General features: G+C 46.8%; 1 protein-coding gene across 5 annotated transcripts in view; it reads right to left on the reverse strand.

The window, feature by feature from the left end:
- Positions 1 to 8,153: 8,153 nt before the first annotated feature.
- The window catches only part of LOC135914309 (adenosine deaminase-like), a 34,937-nt gene continuing 23,155 nt past the window's right edge, over positions 8,154 to 19,935 (reverse strand). For 4 of the 5 annotated variants that reach the window (XM_065447097.2, XM_065447093.2, XM_065447094.2 and 1 more), the window contains 4 exons: positions 18,058 to 18,203; positions 13,062 to 13,303; positions 8,936 to 9,062; positions 8,154 to 8,409 (listed from right to left, as the gene is read on the reverse strand). In XM_065447097.2, coding sequence (XP_065303169.1) covers positions 8,320 to 8,409; positions 8,936 to 9,062; positions 13,062 to 13,303; positions 18,058 to 18,203 — 605 coding nt within the window. In that variant the 3' untranslated portion in view covers positions 8,154 to 8,319. Of the gene's footprint in view, positions 8,410 to 8,935; positions 9,063 to 12,096; positions 12,138 to 13,061; positions 13,304 to 18,057; positions 18,204 to 19,935 lie in introns of those variants that run through there. The other variant, XM_065447098.2, reaches the window with a different exon arrangement.

Consider the following 19,935-nt stretch of genomic DNA (forward strand, 5'->3'; position numbering starts at 1 on the left):
CGCGAGCGCGCGAACCGTTTAGTTTCGGTCCATTTAACACGTTCGGCACTTAATTAATTTGTCTAACGTCCCTCCGGCAGCGTGCGACGCTGGCAAAAATGGTGCGCGTTGTTGTCGCCCCGATAAAGAGCCCCGGCCGTCCGGTCCTGTGGGGAGGGTGGGCTATGGCTTGCTTCGGCTATAGGTCAACAATAGTAAATGTTGCGAACGCTGTCCGCCGCCACCTATACACGTCCCTCTCCTTCCTTCCTCTTCCTTTCCTCACGGGGCGCCACGAGCGTTGTCGCGTGCTCTTCTTATTCGTTTTGTTTGCTCCTTTAGGTTGGCGCTCTGGTTTGCTGGGCGCATGCATAACTCGGCAAGCACAGGCACGAGGGTGTCGCGCATGAGCTTGCCCTCCTCCTCGCTCGCCCGAAGCTCTGTCCCGGCTACGATGCGCCAGCACGTGCGATGCGACGAGGCAGCCGTTAAACTTTATTGATTGCAGTTGGCGGGATTATGGGTAACTCCCGTAGTTTTATCGAGACGCGCACGCCGCGTACAGCGGCTGGCGTTCGGCGCTTCGCGCTTGACTTGTTACTTGTCGGTCTCTCGTTAGGCAGTGCGGCTGCATGAGCGCGATGCAAGCAGCCAGCTCCGGGCTCGCGTTGCTTTTCCAGCGAGGCTTATTGTTTTTTTCCCCCGTTATCTAAGGTGACTTTGTAACGAATGTGTCTCTCGAGCCGAAGGCTCGCGCGCGCGTACACGCACACGCGCACACACACACACACACACACACACACACACACACACACACACACACACACACACACACACACACACACACACACACACACACACACACACACACACACGTGCGCGCGCGGGTGTTCGTTGAGCATTATCTTCTTATCGCCTACAGCACGGTCGCTTCCCGAAGGAGGAGTAGGCCGGATTCTGCTTTGTTTTCCGTGATCTTCGTGTTCGCGTGGGTGCGTTGGCACGCACGAAGGGTAAAGATTGGTGATTATTGATGCTTTCCGACGGGGGCTGGCAACCCCGCTTAACCTGCACTGGCGGACTGGTTGGCCGGTCACGTTGACGTCGGTCACCGCCGTGAAAACAGCGCTCCCGTTCGGATTTTTGAGAAGGAGAGAGCAAGAGATATACGAAAAGAAAATTAAAAAAAAAAGATGTAGACTAGAAGATTTTCGGCTTACCTCTCGCTGCATCGAAAATTCTCGGCTGCATTTAAAAAAGGAAAATCACGATCGTGATATAAGGCATTGCTGAGAACAGCTTGTTTACCTGCGCCACTTTCGATCATAATGCGAGCGGACAACGCGGCGCCCGATAAGAGAGTTCGCCTCCGAGTTCTTCCCCGCTTTCTCTTTATTCGTTTCCAGTCGGGTTCTAAAATAAAGCGGCGGATTGGCGGGGAGGAGATGGGCAAGAAAGGTTCTCTCTCCCCCTATCGCTGCCGTCGTTTGTTCGGAGTTCATTAATAACTCTGGATTGCTGGCGTAAGTTATTGAGAGATAAGGAAACCTCCAGCGCGCGTTTTGCCTCTATTTTCCGCCTGTCACCGCTGTGCCTTGATTCCCTTCGGTGCTTCACTTTTCTTTCACTTTTTTCTTTCTTTTATTGCGCGCCCGTGTGCTTGCTGCGTGTGTGAGTGGTGCATGCACGCGTGTTCATCGTTATCCAAAGGGAGACTATATGTGCATAGCGCGGAAACGCGTGTAATCGCTTGCTGTGAGAAAGAAAGCAATTAATTCAACAGCAACAAAACATATGGCGAATGCGAATAATTTTACCGGCAAATGAAACGTCCGATTGCATCAAAAGCGAAGGGGCTCATTTTGAGAGTGCAACAGGAAACGCGTAAATACTGTATAAAGATAATGCTTACTGTTGTTTCTTTCTGTCTTTCCTTCCCTCTTCATTTCTTTCTCTGCTTTTCCCTATCTTCCTTTTTTGGGAGACACATGCGAAGTAAAGGAAAAACAGTGTGTTCTAGTGCGGATCTAGGTTGATCTCGTATTTGTTTCTCGTTCCTGCTAGCTCTTACTACAATATGCTGTGTTCGCGTCGATTTGGTGTTTCTCCAACGAGCCAACTCTGCTTTCTTTGCGATGTCGTATCGTAAAATAAATGCTGCAATGTCGTTAAAACACCCGACTTTCTTTCTTTTATTATCCGAACGCCTTTGATAGAGCATTGTTCAAATAAATCTTCAACATTAGAGTGATGGAAAGATTGACCCAGCCGGACGCTATCGCCACGGCTTCGAAGGAAATTGTCGAGTAAAATCAGAAGGGAGAGGCCAGAAATAATTGAGTTCAATCGACAAATTATGATTCGACAAAGTAAAAGAAAAAAAACGAAATAACATTTCGCGGAGACGCGCTCGGGAAAAGGCCCGTGTCGAAACAAAAGCACGGCAGTTGGCACACTCGTCGTGTTTCTTCGACGTCGGCAGTTTGTTATGGCAGCGGCGGTTATCTCGCGTCCAGTCGAAGAATACATGCCGCATGGCCGGCCACAGGCACGATACTTACTGCTGTGTTCTTTCTTCTCCTTCTCCTCCTCGATTTTTCGGCGCTCACATTTAGAACGATATGCGCCTCTCACAATCAACCGAGTGGTCCTTCAACAGCGCCCTCTGCTGTCGACGGCACACCTTCCCTCTTTCCCAAACCCTGCCACTTCTGAGAGCCTTTCTCATCGCACCCCCCCCCCCCCCCATTTCGCACTTTCCTTCGTTTTTTTGTCTTTTTGCATTTCAAGCACTGTCGAGATTCGCACGGTTTTGTTTCCGTTCGTTTCTTTTTCTGGTTTCTCCCTTTATTCTTCGTTCTTTGTTTTTCTCCCGGCGGAAACATGCCGTCTCTTCACAGCCCTTCCCTACACGACCCACAGTCCTCAATAACGCCACGTTTCCTTTCGCTTCCTTTCCTCTCCTTTTCTTTCTTTGTTTTCCTTTCCTTCTTTTCTTTATGTCGTCTGCTTTTTCGGCCCGTTCTTTCAAATGTTTGGTCCCACTGGCGAAAGATAGCGTCTTGTGTTTGCTTTACGGCCGAAAGAAACGGCGGCTCTCGCACCAGCCGTATGCGATGGTCGAGCCGGGCCCTGTTTTTTCTAGTAACCTGGCTCGAAGAACAAATTGTTTCACGAGAGACAGCGCGACAACTGCGGTGGAGGAAAGGTAAATACGAGGGGCTCCACCTGCCGAAGCGGCAGGCACCCCCAACGAGTTTAGTGACGCGAGAAGATCTCTCGTGGTTTTCTTCTTTTAATTTTCGGTTTCGCTCTCTCGTCTCGACTTGATTGTTCGCGTGTGAATGCGATAAGTTCGGTTCCGGTGGTTATGAATCCTTTGTTTTAAATGGACCGCGCGCTAGCACGGTGCCCGTGAAAGAAAAATAAAACTTTCACAATGGATCGGGCGCCTGGGATCGGCGTAACGTGGCTGTTCTCCGCTATCTCTTCGTTGTTATTATTCCATGGCCGCACCCTGAGTACATCGCAACGGGCGAGAGGTTTGGTTTTGAAGCACTCTCGTTGGAAGAATCCTTATTACGCACCTTTCTGTTTTTTTTCTTTATTGAGTGAGGAAATTAAGAAATCTTACCGCGGGTAACATTTTTTTTTCTCTCTCTTGAGCTTCGCAGCTGGTACACTATATGCATGCTGCTCTGTAGCGCCTTTTTACTGTAACAGACACTTGAGCTTTATTTTCACTCTTTCTTTCTTCCTGCTTGTTGAAACTTGATTCAGCGTTTCAGTGTTCTTTTAGCACCACTGTTAAAAATCGCCACAGTAGCTTAGTGTATCTGTTGTTGGGCTGCTATGCACGCGGTCGCAGGATCAAATCCCGCCCACGGCGGCCGCATTTAGATGGGGGAGAAATGCGAGAACGCCCGTGTAGTACGATTTATGTGCACGTTCAAGAACCCAAGGTGGTCCAAATTCTTCCGGAGTCCCCCACTACGGCGTGCCTCACAACCAGGTCGTTGCTTCGGCACATAAAACCCCTTATTTATTTTTTTTAATCGCTGTTAAAAAAAAAGACGTTGGAAGGCAATGCAACCTCTAGTTGACGTCGATGGAAGACAAAGCATTCCTGAGCGAGTTGGGGGCGAGAATGGTGTGCATGAACATCATAATTTACTCTCAGGGGCCTGCAACGTCTCAAAGGAAAGCGCCTGCATCATCGACGTAACAAAAGCGCAGCGTATCAGCGAAAGCCGTCTCAAAACAAGAGCATTAATAACGCAAGAACGCTCCTCTTACCACCGGTACCACCGAACGGCGCTACCACCACTTTGCTGTGGTACTGCAGCACGGTGGTACCGCCGTTAACGATACTACTGGCACAAGCGATACCACCATTTAAGCTGGTACCACATATATCAGCAGTATCTAAAACACCAGGCTTGAGCATCGGTAGCATCATTTTTAAACTGTGCTATTACTGAGATCGGTCCCTGATAGAGACAAGAAATATACATGCACGGTACGGGGAAGTAAGGATTACTCGTCAAAAAGTACTTCGTCTTTTAAAGAAAATACTGTGTCTGGCAGTCGTTGGGAATGGATACGGTATGGCTGGGGGATGAAGTTATTAGCTATTACATTGCTTTTCTAGTATTTGTCAGTATGTTGGTGTTTTCTTAAGAATTTTTAGTCAGCCTTATCAGATTTTAGTTATTACATCTGAATACTTAATTAATTAATATTAATTAATTGAGTGATTGATTGGCTGCCTGTCTGCCTACCCACCATGGTGTAGAAATGTATATATTTGCTGTATTAATCAGGTTGGCATGCATGAGACGTGTGACCAATTTGTGAACACCTATGTCTTGCTTATCTTCAGCTCGCAATCAAAAGAAATCAGAAAAACACTGTCATCGTTTAAAGAAAATGCAGATCGCGGACGGCACTGCTTCGATCCAAGTGCAATAGTGGAGCACAGTCCCTCCGGCTTCACCCAACGTTCCGGTGCGTCGCAGGGCTGCAGCGTTAACGCACGCGCTCCTTACACATGCCGTTAACGAGGGAGAACGTGCACTTTGTTGCTTAACGACGTCCGTCTTGGGCGCTAACTTACAACACGCGCGCGCGAAAGAACAACAACGAGAAGACACGGCTGCCACTCGCTCGACTTTGACTGGCTGCAGCCTCGAAGCAATCATCTCCGAACAGGCCGTTCTCTAATGCGTACGCGCAGAATGCCAACGAGTTTGGGCGCGACATCAGTGAAAAGGGGGAGGAGGAGGAGGATGAACGAGAGGGCGCCGGGAGTCCGTGGAGAGGTCCGCGAAGCAGCGCAAAGAGTTTCCTCACAGTCGGCCACATCTCGGCCTTTTCTTCGCAGCGGCGGCGGTGACCGCAGAGAGAGAGAAACAAGCCTGCCACGCGTCCCAGTCGACTTGACGAGGAGACGTGGTCCGGCGAGAGCCAGCTCTCACCGCCTGGACGCATCTAATGAGGCCAACCAACGGAACGAAGAAAGACCTGTGGCGAAAAAGCCCGAGCGGAGGCGCACCGTTTGGCACACGCTTATTTCCGGACGCCCTGTTTTGTGCTGTGCCACTCGGTACGGTAGCGCGGGGTCCCTCGTTTGAGTGCGTGCGCGTCTATGTGTGTGCGCGTGCGCTTCAAGAGCTTGGTTGTCGCGGCGCAGTTTTCGAAAACAGCGGGTGCCAAACGGACGGTGCCCCTCGTGTGACGCCCCGGGAGCAGACGGCGGCGGTGAGGCGACGCGTGCCCGCGTTGGCTGATTAGAGCAGCGACGCGAGCGGGAAAAATAGGAATGAAGACGGAAAGGGAACGGCAACCACCTTCCCTTTTCTTTCCCTCCCTCCCCCCCCCCCCCCCGGTTCTAACCCCGCGAATGCGTCCGCGCTGGTCCGCCGGGGAGTTCGTCAAACAAATTAAGGCCACGCACTTCATTTGCGTCTCCGCTTTTTCCCTGCCGTTTGGCCCACGGCACCCGTTGCTCTCCCGAGTTTTCCATTTGCGGCCATTGTCTCGCCTCTAACCGCGGGCAGAAGTGTAGACCGCACGCGACTCTACACGGCATTTCTGGTGTCTCTGCCGGTGTGTGTGTGTGCGCGCGCACGCGCGTATTTCTTCTTTTTTTTATCGAGGTTTCAGAAGCTGAAAGACCGTCGTCTGAATGCTCACCGACCGTCGCTTACGCCCCGTGGCGATGAGGGCTGTCTGTCTTGGTTCACGATCCGCGCCTTTGTAAGCGAAATGCGGCAGCGAATGAGGTGGCAGAAACACCACCAGATGAAGAATTGGATGTTCACCCGAAAAGAGCACGATAGGGCGAAGGAAGCTCATAACACTTCTCCAGAAAGAAAGTTTCGCCGTTGAATTCGGGTCATTCCTGGTCCGAGGACCAAACTCACCACCGCCGCTCGGCAATGTCGTGTTGTTCACTTGTCCCTGACAATTTCAGCAGGCTTGATTGATACTGTTTGCCTGCGGGGAAGCGAATATCCAGCTTTCTCGAGAAGATCGCATCACTCGTCTGTCAACGTCGTGCTTGGGATGAATAGCGCTGCTCCCTTAGAACGATGGCTGACTCCCCTTGCTTTGAACGCCGATGTAGTCGCTCGCTTTACTTGTTCGAACATACGTTCGAATATGGAACATTCCTAAAGTTATTTACTTATTTATTTACTTATTTTTATTTTTATTTTTTTATTTTTTATTTAATTAATTATATATTTATTTATTTATTTATTTATTTATTTATTTATTTATTTATTTATTTATTTATTTAAATGCTCCTAACCACTACGATAAGGGTCCTAGAAGGATGATACAACCAACATCATAAATATAATTCATGAGAATGAAATAATATGTAAGTCGAACTTGCCGAGGAGAACGTATCAGCAAGAGAATTATATATACATGTTCAGCAAGATAAAGGGTAAAAATAGACTTCGCGCATAAACACACACGCCCGCACGCATGCGCACACAGCATCTTGTTCGACTATATAAGCGTCTAGTTCATCCGCACTCGATTACTGTTCGAAGGACGAATGAATATTTAGAAATATTATTTCATTGTTAAAATGGAGCTAATGTAAACGAGTGTTGGCAATGAGTGACATATCTGGAAGAAAATTTAACATAGGTCATTATCTGGCTGTTCAGGCAGGCACATGCCCCCTCCCGCTTTTTCTGCTGTCACCCTGCTATTTGTTCTTCCGTTTTTCTTCTTTCTTTGCTTTCCCTCCTTTCTTTATATTTTAAGGACCCTCACTGACACATTCCAATGTCCCAGACGCCAGAATACCTCTTTCAGCGCCTCGACCACACGGAGTCACGACACCTCTAAATAAATGCAGCTTTGACGACGTCTACACCGAACTTCTGAGGCTAACATCCCTTGAAGGATAAAACCGCTGTCTTCCAACTGCCCTATCCATTGCCCCCACACTCCGCCTCACCATCTTAACACCTTCAAAATCACCCGACACACTTCTACTACATTACTCAAGTCATTCTTACAACTCATGTGTCATTTTGTTACTCGCGCACTGACCGGCTGACCGGGTCTTCTAAAACCTCAAACGTACGCCACCTACGACACCTACGGCTTTTGTCCAGTTCTCTGAAGGCTCCCTAAACTCTCGCTTCCCAAAGAGCCTCCTATGCCCTTCTTTTTCTTTTCTTTTCTTTCTGCCGCCTTCCCACTCTCCCGCTCTCGTTCAATCGTCTTAGAAACCACGCTTAGAGCCGTCAGGCGACAGTGCTCATTTTCTTTTAAGTCTCCCCCTTTACAGCCAGTCGCCACCGACAACGGCCGCACGTGACTCTACATTATAACCTTCCTAAAGCTAACCTGACGAGGATGACAATGCGGCTTTTGACGAAGATGGATCCTCCTATCGAAACGTCGGCCAGCCTTTCTGAGGCACCTTATCTCTTTTTGCAACCTTTCTACCGCAGTGGTACACAGTAAAGGCAATCTCGTTAAAGATGTTGACAGCTTAGTTTCACCGTAGCCATTGGGCCGGAACACGGCATCGCCCGAATTTCTCACTTGGAACGCCCCACCCGAGACTAACTGGGTTCATTTACTCGAACCTAATCTTATAAAGCATAAGGACGACTCGAAAGCAGTACGCAGTGAAACGAGGCGGGGGTGAGGAAGCAATGCTTTAATATTGCTTCGGTCATCGACGACGATCTGTTTCCAGAAAACATGCGGCCTTGTTGCCGCTTGGGAGACAGCTGGGGGAGTCTCGGTGAAGTGTGGGGCTGCGTTCTCCACCACGAAAGCATGCCTGCGTGCGACGTCGACATCCTACGAGAGCCCGTTGAGCTGGTCAAACCACTTGCGCAGAGACTCTTTTTCGTCCGGGGGCAGGAAGCAGTTCTTAATGGCGTTGTGGTTCTGAAAGCAGTGAAAAGTGCTGCCGTTTCAATTCGACAATTCTCGCGAGACTCGTGTCGGAGCCCGGAACGTAAGTTAATGCAAAAATACCTCCTTAAAACTTTCGTGCTGGTGGGCATTCTTCACGGCTGGCCAAGAAAGGAACGGGAAAGGGTTAATGCAAGCTACATCTGGGGGCGAATGTATGTAGCCTTTCACTGACGAACGAGGAATTTTGTCTTCGGATGACCATCTTCGCTAATGGTATCGAAGAACTGTAGTACAACGGGCTAGTTAGCATTTATCTTTTGAGAATAATAAAACAGAGTGCGAGAGCACAGAGCACTGTGAGACAGAGATGGGAGGGGCGCACACTTACAAATGAAATTATGAAAGTAAGAGCATCAGCCGCAAAAAAAAGCACATTCGCAGTCACGCAATCACGACACCTTGGTTGGCACTCGCCAAGTTTAACACTGCCGAAATCAAGCGACGTTGGAATGGAGCCGCACTGTCAGGTGCATCACGCAACACTCGCAACACCCACCGTCTGAATGATGTCCTCGGGCGTGAGTCCGAGCCTGAGCGCCAGCCAGTACTCGTCGTCGATATCCGTGTGCGTGATGGTCGGGTCATCAGTGCTCAACGAGAAGCTGGCGTTTTGCTTCTTGCAACTGCCGATGAAATAACGCCAGAAAATTGAGAAAAAATTACCGACGCTCCAGAAGGTTCCTCCAGGCATCTAATCTCATGGCGCATTCTATTTGGGAAAACAGAAAACAGGAGCACTCAAAAAGTGTCCGCAATATGCTCTCGCGAGAGTACCTGCGTTCCAATGGGCGAGCAGAAGTAGGAGCACTGTGATAAAATGAGGAGCATTTTGACGACGCCAGTGCATTCGAGAGCAGTCCGGGCTGCTCCCGCGCGAAAAAAACGGAATGAGAAGGAAGTCACGTGACGCGAAGGCGTCATAATGTTTTTATTTTGTTTGTGTTTTCCTCGTTTTGGTTCAGTGTGCGCCAGCATTCAATGGCTGCTGATAAGCGAAGTTCGCATGATGATCATCGCGGATTTGGGGTCATGTGATGCACCTTCACCCTCACGCCTGCTCTCGGTGCGCATGGAACGTTTCAATGAAGGAGCAAGCAGTCACACTTCGGCTGAGGTACTTCTCTGCTCCTTGCCTCTGTTGCCGTTCCGCCAATTGAATGCGCCATAAACCTAGTTCACTTCCGCCTACACACACGAGCACACACACATTTCTTTTTCGGTTTTTATTATTATTATTATTTATCTGTAGCAGGCAAGGCTTACGTAGGTAGTTGGCGAGCCCTAAGAGCAGGCGGTGCCACTTTTGACATCGAGCACTTCCCACAGGATTCTATTCTAGTTTATAATTTTATAGCTCTGTTGCTGTCGTCTTTCGGCATTAACATTTATTAATGTGAAAGAATTACATACCCCATTACACGAAAAATCTATCGGCGTGACCGAAAGGTGGCACCAAAAATGGCTGCCGGCGCAAAGAGTAAAAACACGTCAAAAAATGCTCGGATTGACTTCAAATTTGTCAGGGAGGTTCCTGTAAACAAAATAAACCAATGGCTCTGAAAAGAAAAAATGGCACATTTTGGTCTGGGTGGGAATACAACCCGGGCCTCCGAGGTGCGGGGCGAGCACGCTTTCCCGACTCCACGGAGGTTTACGGTTCTGGCTGACTAAAGGTGTGCCTAGTGCATGCGTCATGGGGCAGCTGACGGAGTAGCCAATGGGGAGGAGGTAACGCCACGTCATGAGCGTATAAAATGAGTGTATAAAATAAACATTTCACCAAAGGGAGTGTAGCGCTTTCGCATTCCAACACGTGAAAAGTCTTCAGTGTCTCTCCCGATTTCGTTTTTTGTTTGTTTATTTGTTTTTGTCTTTTGCGCGCTTCTTGTACAATAACAAGGCGTATACGTTTTGCATCAGAAGTTACAACAGCCAGCGCCAACACCGCGATCTGTGAGTTTGTGCATAACTGCTTCTGGCCAGTAAACGCACCAAAAGAAATAATCGGAACTTCATATGGCATGCAAATTCATAGCCACATCAAAGTATTTAAGGAGATGCACAGTACTGAGGACTGCAACGCTCTGCAGTTCGACTTATTATGATTCTCCGAACGGTGCCGATCAAACGGGCTGACTCTAAATTCATCTGAAATCATTCTTCTTGTTCATATTCGCGTAATACCCCTAATACCGTCTTCCCGTATTCGGCCGAGCGTGCAGTGTTGACTATAGGGTTGTTAAAATATAGCAATCTCGGTGTGCTTTTTGGTAGTACGTTAAGCTTATCCACCCACTCTAAGCGCGTAGCATCACAAGGCTTTCACACGCTCTGTTCCGTCTGCAGACTTACAAGAGATTTCCGTATCCCGGTCCCCTTCCTCAAGTTTTTCACATCCATCTGTCTCCCATTACTTGAATACGCCTCTGTGGGGTGGAATGGCACAACCAATTCAAATAGCATGCTAATTGAACGGTAAAAAGGTAATGAGTATACTGTATATAAATGCCGTTTTTTTTTTGACCTCGCGCACCAACAACTTTTCAAGATTGAATAATTATCCTAGACTTCCGTCACTTATTCCGAAGTAGTCGTACTGACGTCCTCTTTTTCTTTTTTTTTAATACAAAATCGTTCTTGGAATTATTACCCGTTCGAATCCACTAGCTTCTGTTTCAGCGCGGCTTCCGCAGAAGACTAGCTGGGAACACAGACCCTTTGACGTTCCTGCCTCTCTCAGCAGACGCTCATCTCTCCACAGAGTGCAAAATCTTTTGCAAAATGAAATTATCCATTTCGATATCTTTCAAAACGCGTTTTCTTTCTTAGCTATGCTTACAAGCGGAAGGCTTTGCGTGGACGAAAGGAGAGAATGACCGCTTGCGCGAGCATGAGAACAATGTGAGGAGAGGCATAGAAGGGTTAATTCGGCCATTCACTGTAAAGAGCGTGGCTGCAGGCCGAATTTTGAAGCCTGCGCGGTCGTAAGCAGAAATAGCTAAAAAAACCCAGAGAAATAATCGAGGCTGCTGAGAAGGCAAGATGCAGATAAACTTGTGTCAACGGGCCAACGATCGCCACTAACCGATAAGGAGCGGTAGACCGCAGGAATATAACCCGTGTACCTGATATCACACGTAACTATTGTGCGATTAGATGACAACAGTGCGTGTGCGTTTACATTTAGTTGTGAACGTAACCCGTGGTCCCTGATATCACGTGGAACTGATGTCTGTGCGATTAGAAGCCAGCAGTGCGTCTGTGCTTGCATTGTAAAATGGTATATAAGTGTTATCTCGCTGATTAAACATTCAACTGAAAGTCAGGGCTGTCGTGTCCTAGTCTTTCGTTCACGTGAAGCCTTGCGATGTAAGCATAGTTAAGGATTACCCAACAACTAGCCCAAACTTTTACATTTCCAAGTAGTTGTTTTCTTTTTTTCTGTTCGGATCTTCGCACTTTCTCTTCATCATTCTTTCTAGCTGCAACCCTCTCCTGTCTTCACAGTTTCTTTCTCGTTCCTAATGCGAACTCCGTCCCGCAATTGTGGTATTGGTGTATCGTTGCTTCGTATGTCGCTATTTATGCAGATGATTTTTTTTATTTTATATAGTTTTTTATCCCATAACATTTGTTGCAGTTGTCTTACATTCCTACCTTTTCTTCTTTCACTGCGCACTCAGGCCTCAGTGTTGTTCCTGGACGCAGTAAAAAAGTACATTAAATGAAATTATGCTCATCATCATCATTATCATCATCATAGTCAGTAGATCTTGTTTTAGCCTTGTTGAATTATCACAGCCACCATTTCGTTGCCGACGTAATCATGCTGAGATTCTGCTTCCCTTCAAATCCCGTCATGGAATCCTTACCTGTCCCCAATTCCTCAGTTTTATCATGTTTAGAATTTCGAGCAAGGGTCATCATTTCAAATTCGAATTTCAAATTCCACGCAGTTGAGTCAATATTCAACTGTCCTTATATAAAAAAAACTATAACGCTCGTCTTTCTGATCTCAGTATTTTACATAAGTCATTGTCATTGTTTCTTCTGAGCTTTGCAATGTCAGTTTTACAGGCTGTTCATTTTCTCCTCCTTTTTCTATTCAATTTGCCTTTCGTTTCGCTATATCTAAACTGCCTGTTCCCAATTGTACTATTATATTCAATGTGTTTGTTCTCTCGTATTAGACCCAGTTGTTCTCAATTTTTGTTATGTTCTGCCTATCTCTTTTTTGCCAGCATTGTACGTTCCTTTTTATTGCTGTAAGCATGTGCCAGCAATCGGGATTTCAATTTCGTTTCTGGGTACGTCAAATAAACAAACAAATATATGATTGATTGATTGATTGATTGATTGATTGATTGATTGATTGATTGATTGATTGATTGATTGAACAAAATATTATCTCATGCGTGTTTATCTATCTATCTATCTATCTATCTATCTATCTATCTATCTATCTATCTATCTATCTATCTATCTATCTATCTATCTATCTATCTATCTATCTATCTATCTATCTATCTATCTATCTATCTATCTATCTATCTATCTATCTATCTATCTATCTATCTATCTATCTATCTATCTATCTATCTATCTAATGCAGCCACACCTACGCCATCATAGGGTGTTCCTCGGTCGTTTTGACGGCTCCGGTCAGGTAGCTGCTGTTGGGGCAGACCTCGAAGTGGATGTTCTTGGCTATAGCCAGCTTGAAGGCCTCGCCACCATCGCGCATGGCCGCGTAGCCGTGACCTATGCGCTCGGTGCCCAGCTCTTGGACGGCGCGCGCGATGTTGCTCGGAGGCCCAGCTTCGCCCGCGTGAGCCGTGCGGTGCACGCCCAGGGTTGCCGCTTTCTGTCAGAGAGGGAACGAGTAAAACGGTCGAGCTCAAACCCGGCGCCGGTGGCCCCGACTCTCTCTCTCTCTCCTCACAGTTGCTGGATGTTCCATTAAGGTTTGACGCATCTGAGGGATTTGCAGTTTTGAGAAACTTCGGCAGATGAAAACAAGGTAGACAACTCTTACGCGAATGTGCCGACACCGTCTAGGTGTCGGACTCATGAGCGTAAACGAAGTCTGCAAGCAACACTACCAACCGGTTCGTGAGCTACCATGTCTTTAGAGACCAACTAGAATGAAGCGTCTGAGCAGTTTCCGTGCAAAATTTCAAGCTTGAAAGACGAGGGAATGTACCTGCCGTGGTTGCTCAGTGGCTATGGTGTTGGGCTGCTGAGCACGAGGTCGCGGGATCGAATCCCGGCCACGGCGGCCGCATTTCGATGGGGGCGAAATGCGAAAACACCCGTGTGCTTAGATTTAGGTGCGCGTTAAAGAACCCCAGGTGGTCGACATTCCCGGAGCCCTCCACTACGGCGTGCCTCATAATCAGAAAGTGGTTTTGGCGCGTAAAACCCCTTAATATTTTTTTTTGCGAGGGAATGTGTCTGGGAAAGATCTGAAAAATGAACGGTTGTTATATCAATACTTAAAAAAAATGCAGCAGGACTTGGGATATATCACCACCTTGCTCGAAGACACACGTTGCTCAGAACGTTGAGAAAGAGCGCTGCACGTCGGCATGACCTCGCAGATGAGGCGGCGCTCGCGGCTGCCCGCGAGACGCCGAGAAACCTCGAAGCTGATGTACTCGATTTGCCTGGTAGCGATTTACCAGCAGGTGCAGGCGGTGCCTGCTTAGGGGCTATTTAGAGGCTGCTAATAATAAAACGATCATTACTGGGCCTTCAGCTTTGCTAAGATTGCTTCTAAAGTATGTGTACCACTCATTTATAAGCAATCTTGCAGTGAAATTTTGTTGTGATTGGTTTTCGTGTGGCACCGACGATGTCTTTCATGACGACTGCTACAGGGCTGCGCCCTTTAGTAAAACGAATGTTCTTCACAAACGTCCGCGGTTCAATAGCGCTGTCGTCGTGGCGAAGCCTACGAAAGCGCCCAGTCTTCCACAGCTACCCTAACTATACCGTAGCCTACCACTACTTGCCGTATAGCTCATGTCGTCCATCATAACTCCCATAAGGCAGCAGTGTGTGTGCTCGCAGAATGATGCAAACTTGACAATATCATTTGCTCATTTAGCCCGGTCTTCAGTCATCGAGCATCACAAAGAGGGCGAGCTGCACCGGACGAACTTATTGACTTCCGATAGCCCGATTTCTTGTCGGCGTGTTACAGGGTGGGTATTACCACGATATAAATAAACTCAACTAGCCATTCTCAGGCTTATAACTAAACAGTATGCAAACAAAAAAATTATAAAAACAAATTACACGAGAAATAGTTCCAACTTCTTTTAAGAGGTGGTGAGGGAGTCGGTGCCGTCAAATATGATTGAATCTATAGTTTGTTTGTTCCAGTCTTTTGCAGTTTTAACAAGGGATGAGTGTTTAAAAGGTTGATTTTTTAAAAAAAATGTAAGCTTTCACAGTTCGCATTTAGTGTAACGTGGTGGTAACGTTGGGGTAACGTGGTAACGTGGTGAAATTCAGTCAGAATGTCGCACGTACAGCCTCGGATGTACGCTTAATATGCGTATAAATGGGTATAGCTGATAGAAGAACCTTAACCTCGCTACTTTCCTGCGTATACATTGTTTCAGCAGGTTTGCTTTAGCGATCAATGCTGCAACAACTTAGTTGCATGCTCTCGTAATCTGTAAAATGTAAGGGAATCGTATTCTGAAAATGAATGTGAATGTGAATGTTTTAAATTATTTTCAACGCTATTTATTTGAAACATTGCACATACTTAGGAAACACGTACTATCCGGCTACCGATAAGCATGACTCTACGCAATGGCACTTTGACCAAAAAAATTTAAGTCGACACACATCCATTGTTTTGTTGCTTGGTAGAGAGCGTTCGTGCCCTTTCTCTTGTGTTTCCATACGCGCACCGTGTACTTTCCGAGCGGTTCGTTCTCAACTGAAACCGACACCACGTCCTTCAAGTAAAAAAATATTTGTACAACTTCTCGCTGCGCTCTTGGAAACAATGTAGCCTTTCAAGTGACGGTCATTTGCGTTTTCACGGATGCTCTCTTCTTGCGGCATACTGCTGCCACGTCCACTTTGTTAAAGCCCCAGATTCCGGCGATGAACATTTAAAAAAAATAAATAAAAGGACACCAGTGTTCCACAAAATTTATTTATTGGATACAACGCAATAATGCCGTTATGATTTTTCTTTCTTTCTTTCTTTTTTGTTACTTTGTTCTGGATTACCAGCCCCACTGGAATTAGAGATTGAAAAAATGGCTGTGGCTTAGGTAAGGTTAAGCCCAGGATGCGAAGCATACTAGCCTTTATTTTAGTTGTTGAACCACTGTTTAGCCTGGTGAACTGCTGTTGCTTGGCTATATTTGGTTCGGCTAGACGAAGAAACAACTCATGCATTACTTCTTCGCCTTCAAGAGTGGAACGCGACAGCGTTCCCGTCGACCCGCCAAGGGGTGTAAGACAATGGGCTACAGGGCAGCGACTACGCGCCCCGCATTGGACGCGGTGAGCGTCGAGCAAAGCAGCGTTCGGCGCGGCAACGAAATGTGCGCCTGAGCAAGAGACGCACGCCTTAGAAACAGCGCGTTTCTAAGGCAACACCGCATTCACTAGAGGCGCTTTTGTACCGCTTTGAAGCGTTGTACTCGTGGCTCAGTGGTAGCGTCTCCGTCCCACACTCCGGGGACCCTGGTTCGATTCCCACCCAGCCCGTCTTGCAAGAGTTGAGCCAAAGCCACTTCTCCTCTGTCGTGACGTCACGGTGTCACGTGATTTCATGGTCACCGCCGCGTCTGAGGAGCTGGGTTGAGCCCTCGTAATATGCTTCGCATAAAATCAGATGCACTGTATATATACGCACAAGATAAACCAGTTTGGCACGCCCGATTGCCCCACCAAGGAGTGCAGTGATGGTTAAATGACAGACGGTATCGGATCAGCTGAGCAAGCACAAACGCACACTCCGAAAATGTAGAAGTTGCAAACTTGAAAGGTTCTACGAAGTGGTACTGTGCTGGGACTTAGAATTGACCACGCATGCTTAACATGCAAGAAGCTTTTTTTTTTCTTGAGGATGAAGAACCCTTCTGCGAAGCTTGAGAAATGGTTTTGACTGTGAACCATTTGCGATTACCCTGTTCTTCTTTCAGAAAACAACAGAAGAGGTTTTTAGCCTATTTTACAAATACAACATTCTGTATCATCCTACTCATCCTTTAGGAGAAGGAAAAGTAGTCGAAATAGAGAACCTAATCGAATCCCAGAAGGCTATCAACATCTTATACTGATTATAAAGGTGTAATATTTTCTACAAATACCCACGAGTTACGACGACTCAATTGTGGGATAAAAGCAGGGGTGAACAAGGGTAAAGTGCCTCAGACAGGTTGGCCGACGGTTCAATATATCTGTAGCTATCTGTTCAAACATTGTTTTGTCATCCTTGGCGTCTTAGTTTTAACGGGTTAGCAGGGTGGCGTCACATGTTGTCACTGTCGGTTGCATTTGTCTGCAAATGAAGAATCACTCAATTGACCCATTATAACCAGGCATGACTGCTGCGGCAAAAACTTGCTACTACCGCCTCACTTGTATGACCCCGCACCCCTAGACGCTAATACCATCGCCAGTGTACCCAAACACGCGCGCCTGATATGTTGTTTCAGTAGTTAAGTCTTAGTAGTAAGTCTAGTCTTAGTAAGCAAATAGTAGTTAAGTCTTAGTAGTAGTTAAGTCTCTTAGCCTACGGCACGTGAAGGCGCTGTAGGTAGAGCGCCGGTCTCAGAAAACCAGGAGACCGAAGGTAAATACTGGCTGTTACGCATTTATTATTATTTATTGTTCTGTTATTATGGTACTTGTCATTGTTACCATTACGTTATCGGTTGGACACGAACCCGCAAAATACAGATAAGTACAGCCACGCAACTAATTCCAGTATATGCAGGTCTCTAAAGATACAATCCAAGCGGGCTTCACCTCACAAAGTCTCTTCTTGTGGAGAAGGCAACTTTGATAAACGCTCTTCGGGAAGTTTACAAGCATTAGCAGTTGTTAATACGCCTAGCAAGTATTTATACATCAGAATGACACAACGCGAAGCAATTTACCTACCACGATGGCGCTGTGTGCCACTCTCCGTGCGTACTCTAAGCACCAAGGCGATTCTGAACCGACGCTGGAGTCAAAAGAGCGTGAAAGAACGGGGCAGAACAAGAACAAAGACGACTTGTCATTAGTTTTCTTGCTTTGCCCCCGCTATTTCGCGCTGCTTCTATTCCGGCATGTACCTGTTAGCCTACGTAAACGTTATCGTTTGGTAAATCGACGTTAAAACACGAAAGAATCCAGTGCGAGGCGTCGGGGGCATCTATATCACGGTATCGCGACGCCGGCCCTGTTCCCGCTTCCTAAAGGTGTTAGGCTCTATCAAATGCAACGCACATCATAATACAGGGCACGCGTAGCACCACGTGAGGTAAGCGTGCCACTTACACAACGCTGAAAACGTGCTACGAGTACTGTAAGTCCTGTGCGGTCCTTGCTCTACGCACACCGCTTGACTCGTTGCTATACGTGAGCCACGGTCACCTTGAAGGCACTGATGACCTGCGGATGGAGGATCTCCTCGCCCTCCTTCTCGGTCTGCTTCGGGGCGAACACTCCACACACATCCATGCCGACAACGCCTTTGCCTTTGTATTCCTGGCACAGGGTCACAACCTCGTCAGCCCACTCTGCGTGGAAACAACCCCGCACTGGTCGCACGAAAACAGCCACAGATCTCCCGGGCAGGCGAAAAGCAAGCCTGTGCACTGTGCACGATACCAGTATAAATGACTTTTGAAATATATAGACGAACGTTGTGCTCTCTCTCTCTCTCTCTCTCAAAATCGTGGGAAAAACATTTCGCGGTTACCGCTGCTCCGTTCTTTCAAATTTCGCATCAAGATCGCATTGAATGATCCCAATTGTTTAATATAGCAGCACTTGGCACTGATACTTGCCTGGCTTCCAATTAAAAAAAAATGTCAAGTTGTCTTCGTCTATGCCTCTCGAATGCTTCCCCGAGTGGTTAATAGGAACAGACCTCGAACTTCATGTTTTGCCATACTGCAAACGCCAGAAGTGACAAAGCCGCCATGTTCACAATATATTTTGCTATAGTTTGACAGTATCGTTTGCTACAAAAAAAGTCAGTAGCGCGAGCTTTGACACTAGTGTCTTCTAGAGCTGCAAGCATGGTTGTTCAGCCAGCGTGGGAATTAAGGGCAGTGCATATTTACCTGAACTTCGCCCTTGCCGCTTAGAACAGACTTGTGGCTTTGCAAGTTGATCGTATTCAACAACATATTCCGTTATAAATGCAAGAATTCGTAATGATTACGCATGTTGACAGAGAGTGCCTTGCTTTGTTTAAAAAAACTAGGATTGATTGGAAATTTATAAGGATACATTATAATCAATAACTTTACAAGTACGATTGAATCCCAAACGTTTTGCTTGCATTGTCACACACACACACGTACACGCACACGCACACGCACATACACACACACAATCTCGCGTCCCTCACACAATTACTCGCCCTACACAAACACGCTGGTTCATCTAGCAACGCTATGCAAAACCCCAAACGATCTGCGATATGCTTCGCATAACATCGATTCCTACAGTGCATGGTATCTGCATAGTCTTCTTGCACTTTCGCTTTCGCTTGATTTATTCGTTGATGCACTTTCTTTAAATGTTGCTTTTTGCTAAAGCACTCTCACCCTTGCAACAGCCGTGTATGTGCTACAGCATGTGTAAATAAATAAATAAATAAATAAATAAATAAATAAATAAATAAATAAATAAATAAATATTTCTTCCTGGACAAACACCATGCACCGTATTTGTCCTCGTACGAGCGTGGACGTTTCAAAGCATGCATCCGCCTGCACTGGTATTTCAATTTTGGCATAGGATGTGAACTGTGTGGTACATAAACATTAACAGCTAAGAAAAGACAGTTGCACGCTTCGCACTCAGATGTATAACACTTAGACGCTTTAATACAGCTTCACTTTCACATAGATTCTAACGTGTGCGTTTTTTTTTCTTTTGAGGACGTCCGTTGCAAGGCGCGACATGAACCTATCTGTCTACCGAAAAGCACCGGCGTCGAATTACAATCAAAGAAAAAGCCTAATGAAAGTACTGCGTCCATGCGTGCACCCCTGTGGGTACCAGGTCAAATTCATAAATGTTGTAAGCGTTCCTTATCGTTATGTTCTTCATCCTTTTCATTGTATACAACCAGCATTATCATGGACATTTGCACCTACTCCTACGGGCTCTGTCTAGGAGTCACCGAAAGAAAGTGTTGGTTCGACCTCTGTCTTACAAATGATGGAGGGTACCGGGTATCGATTTTACTACCTCTCGCACGACATGTAGCGAAGCAACGATTTTATTCGGCGGCTC

The sequence above is a fragment of the Dermacentor albipictus genome, chromosome 3 (genome assembly GCF_038994185.2).
Source record: "Dermacentor albipictus isolate Rhodes 1998 colony chromosome 3, USDA_Dalb.pri_finalv2, whole genome shotgun sequence".
Lineage (NCBI taxonomy): Eukaryota > Metazoa > Arthropoda > Arachnida > Ixodida > Ixodidae > Dermacentor > Dermacentor albipictus.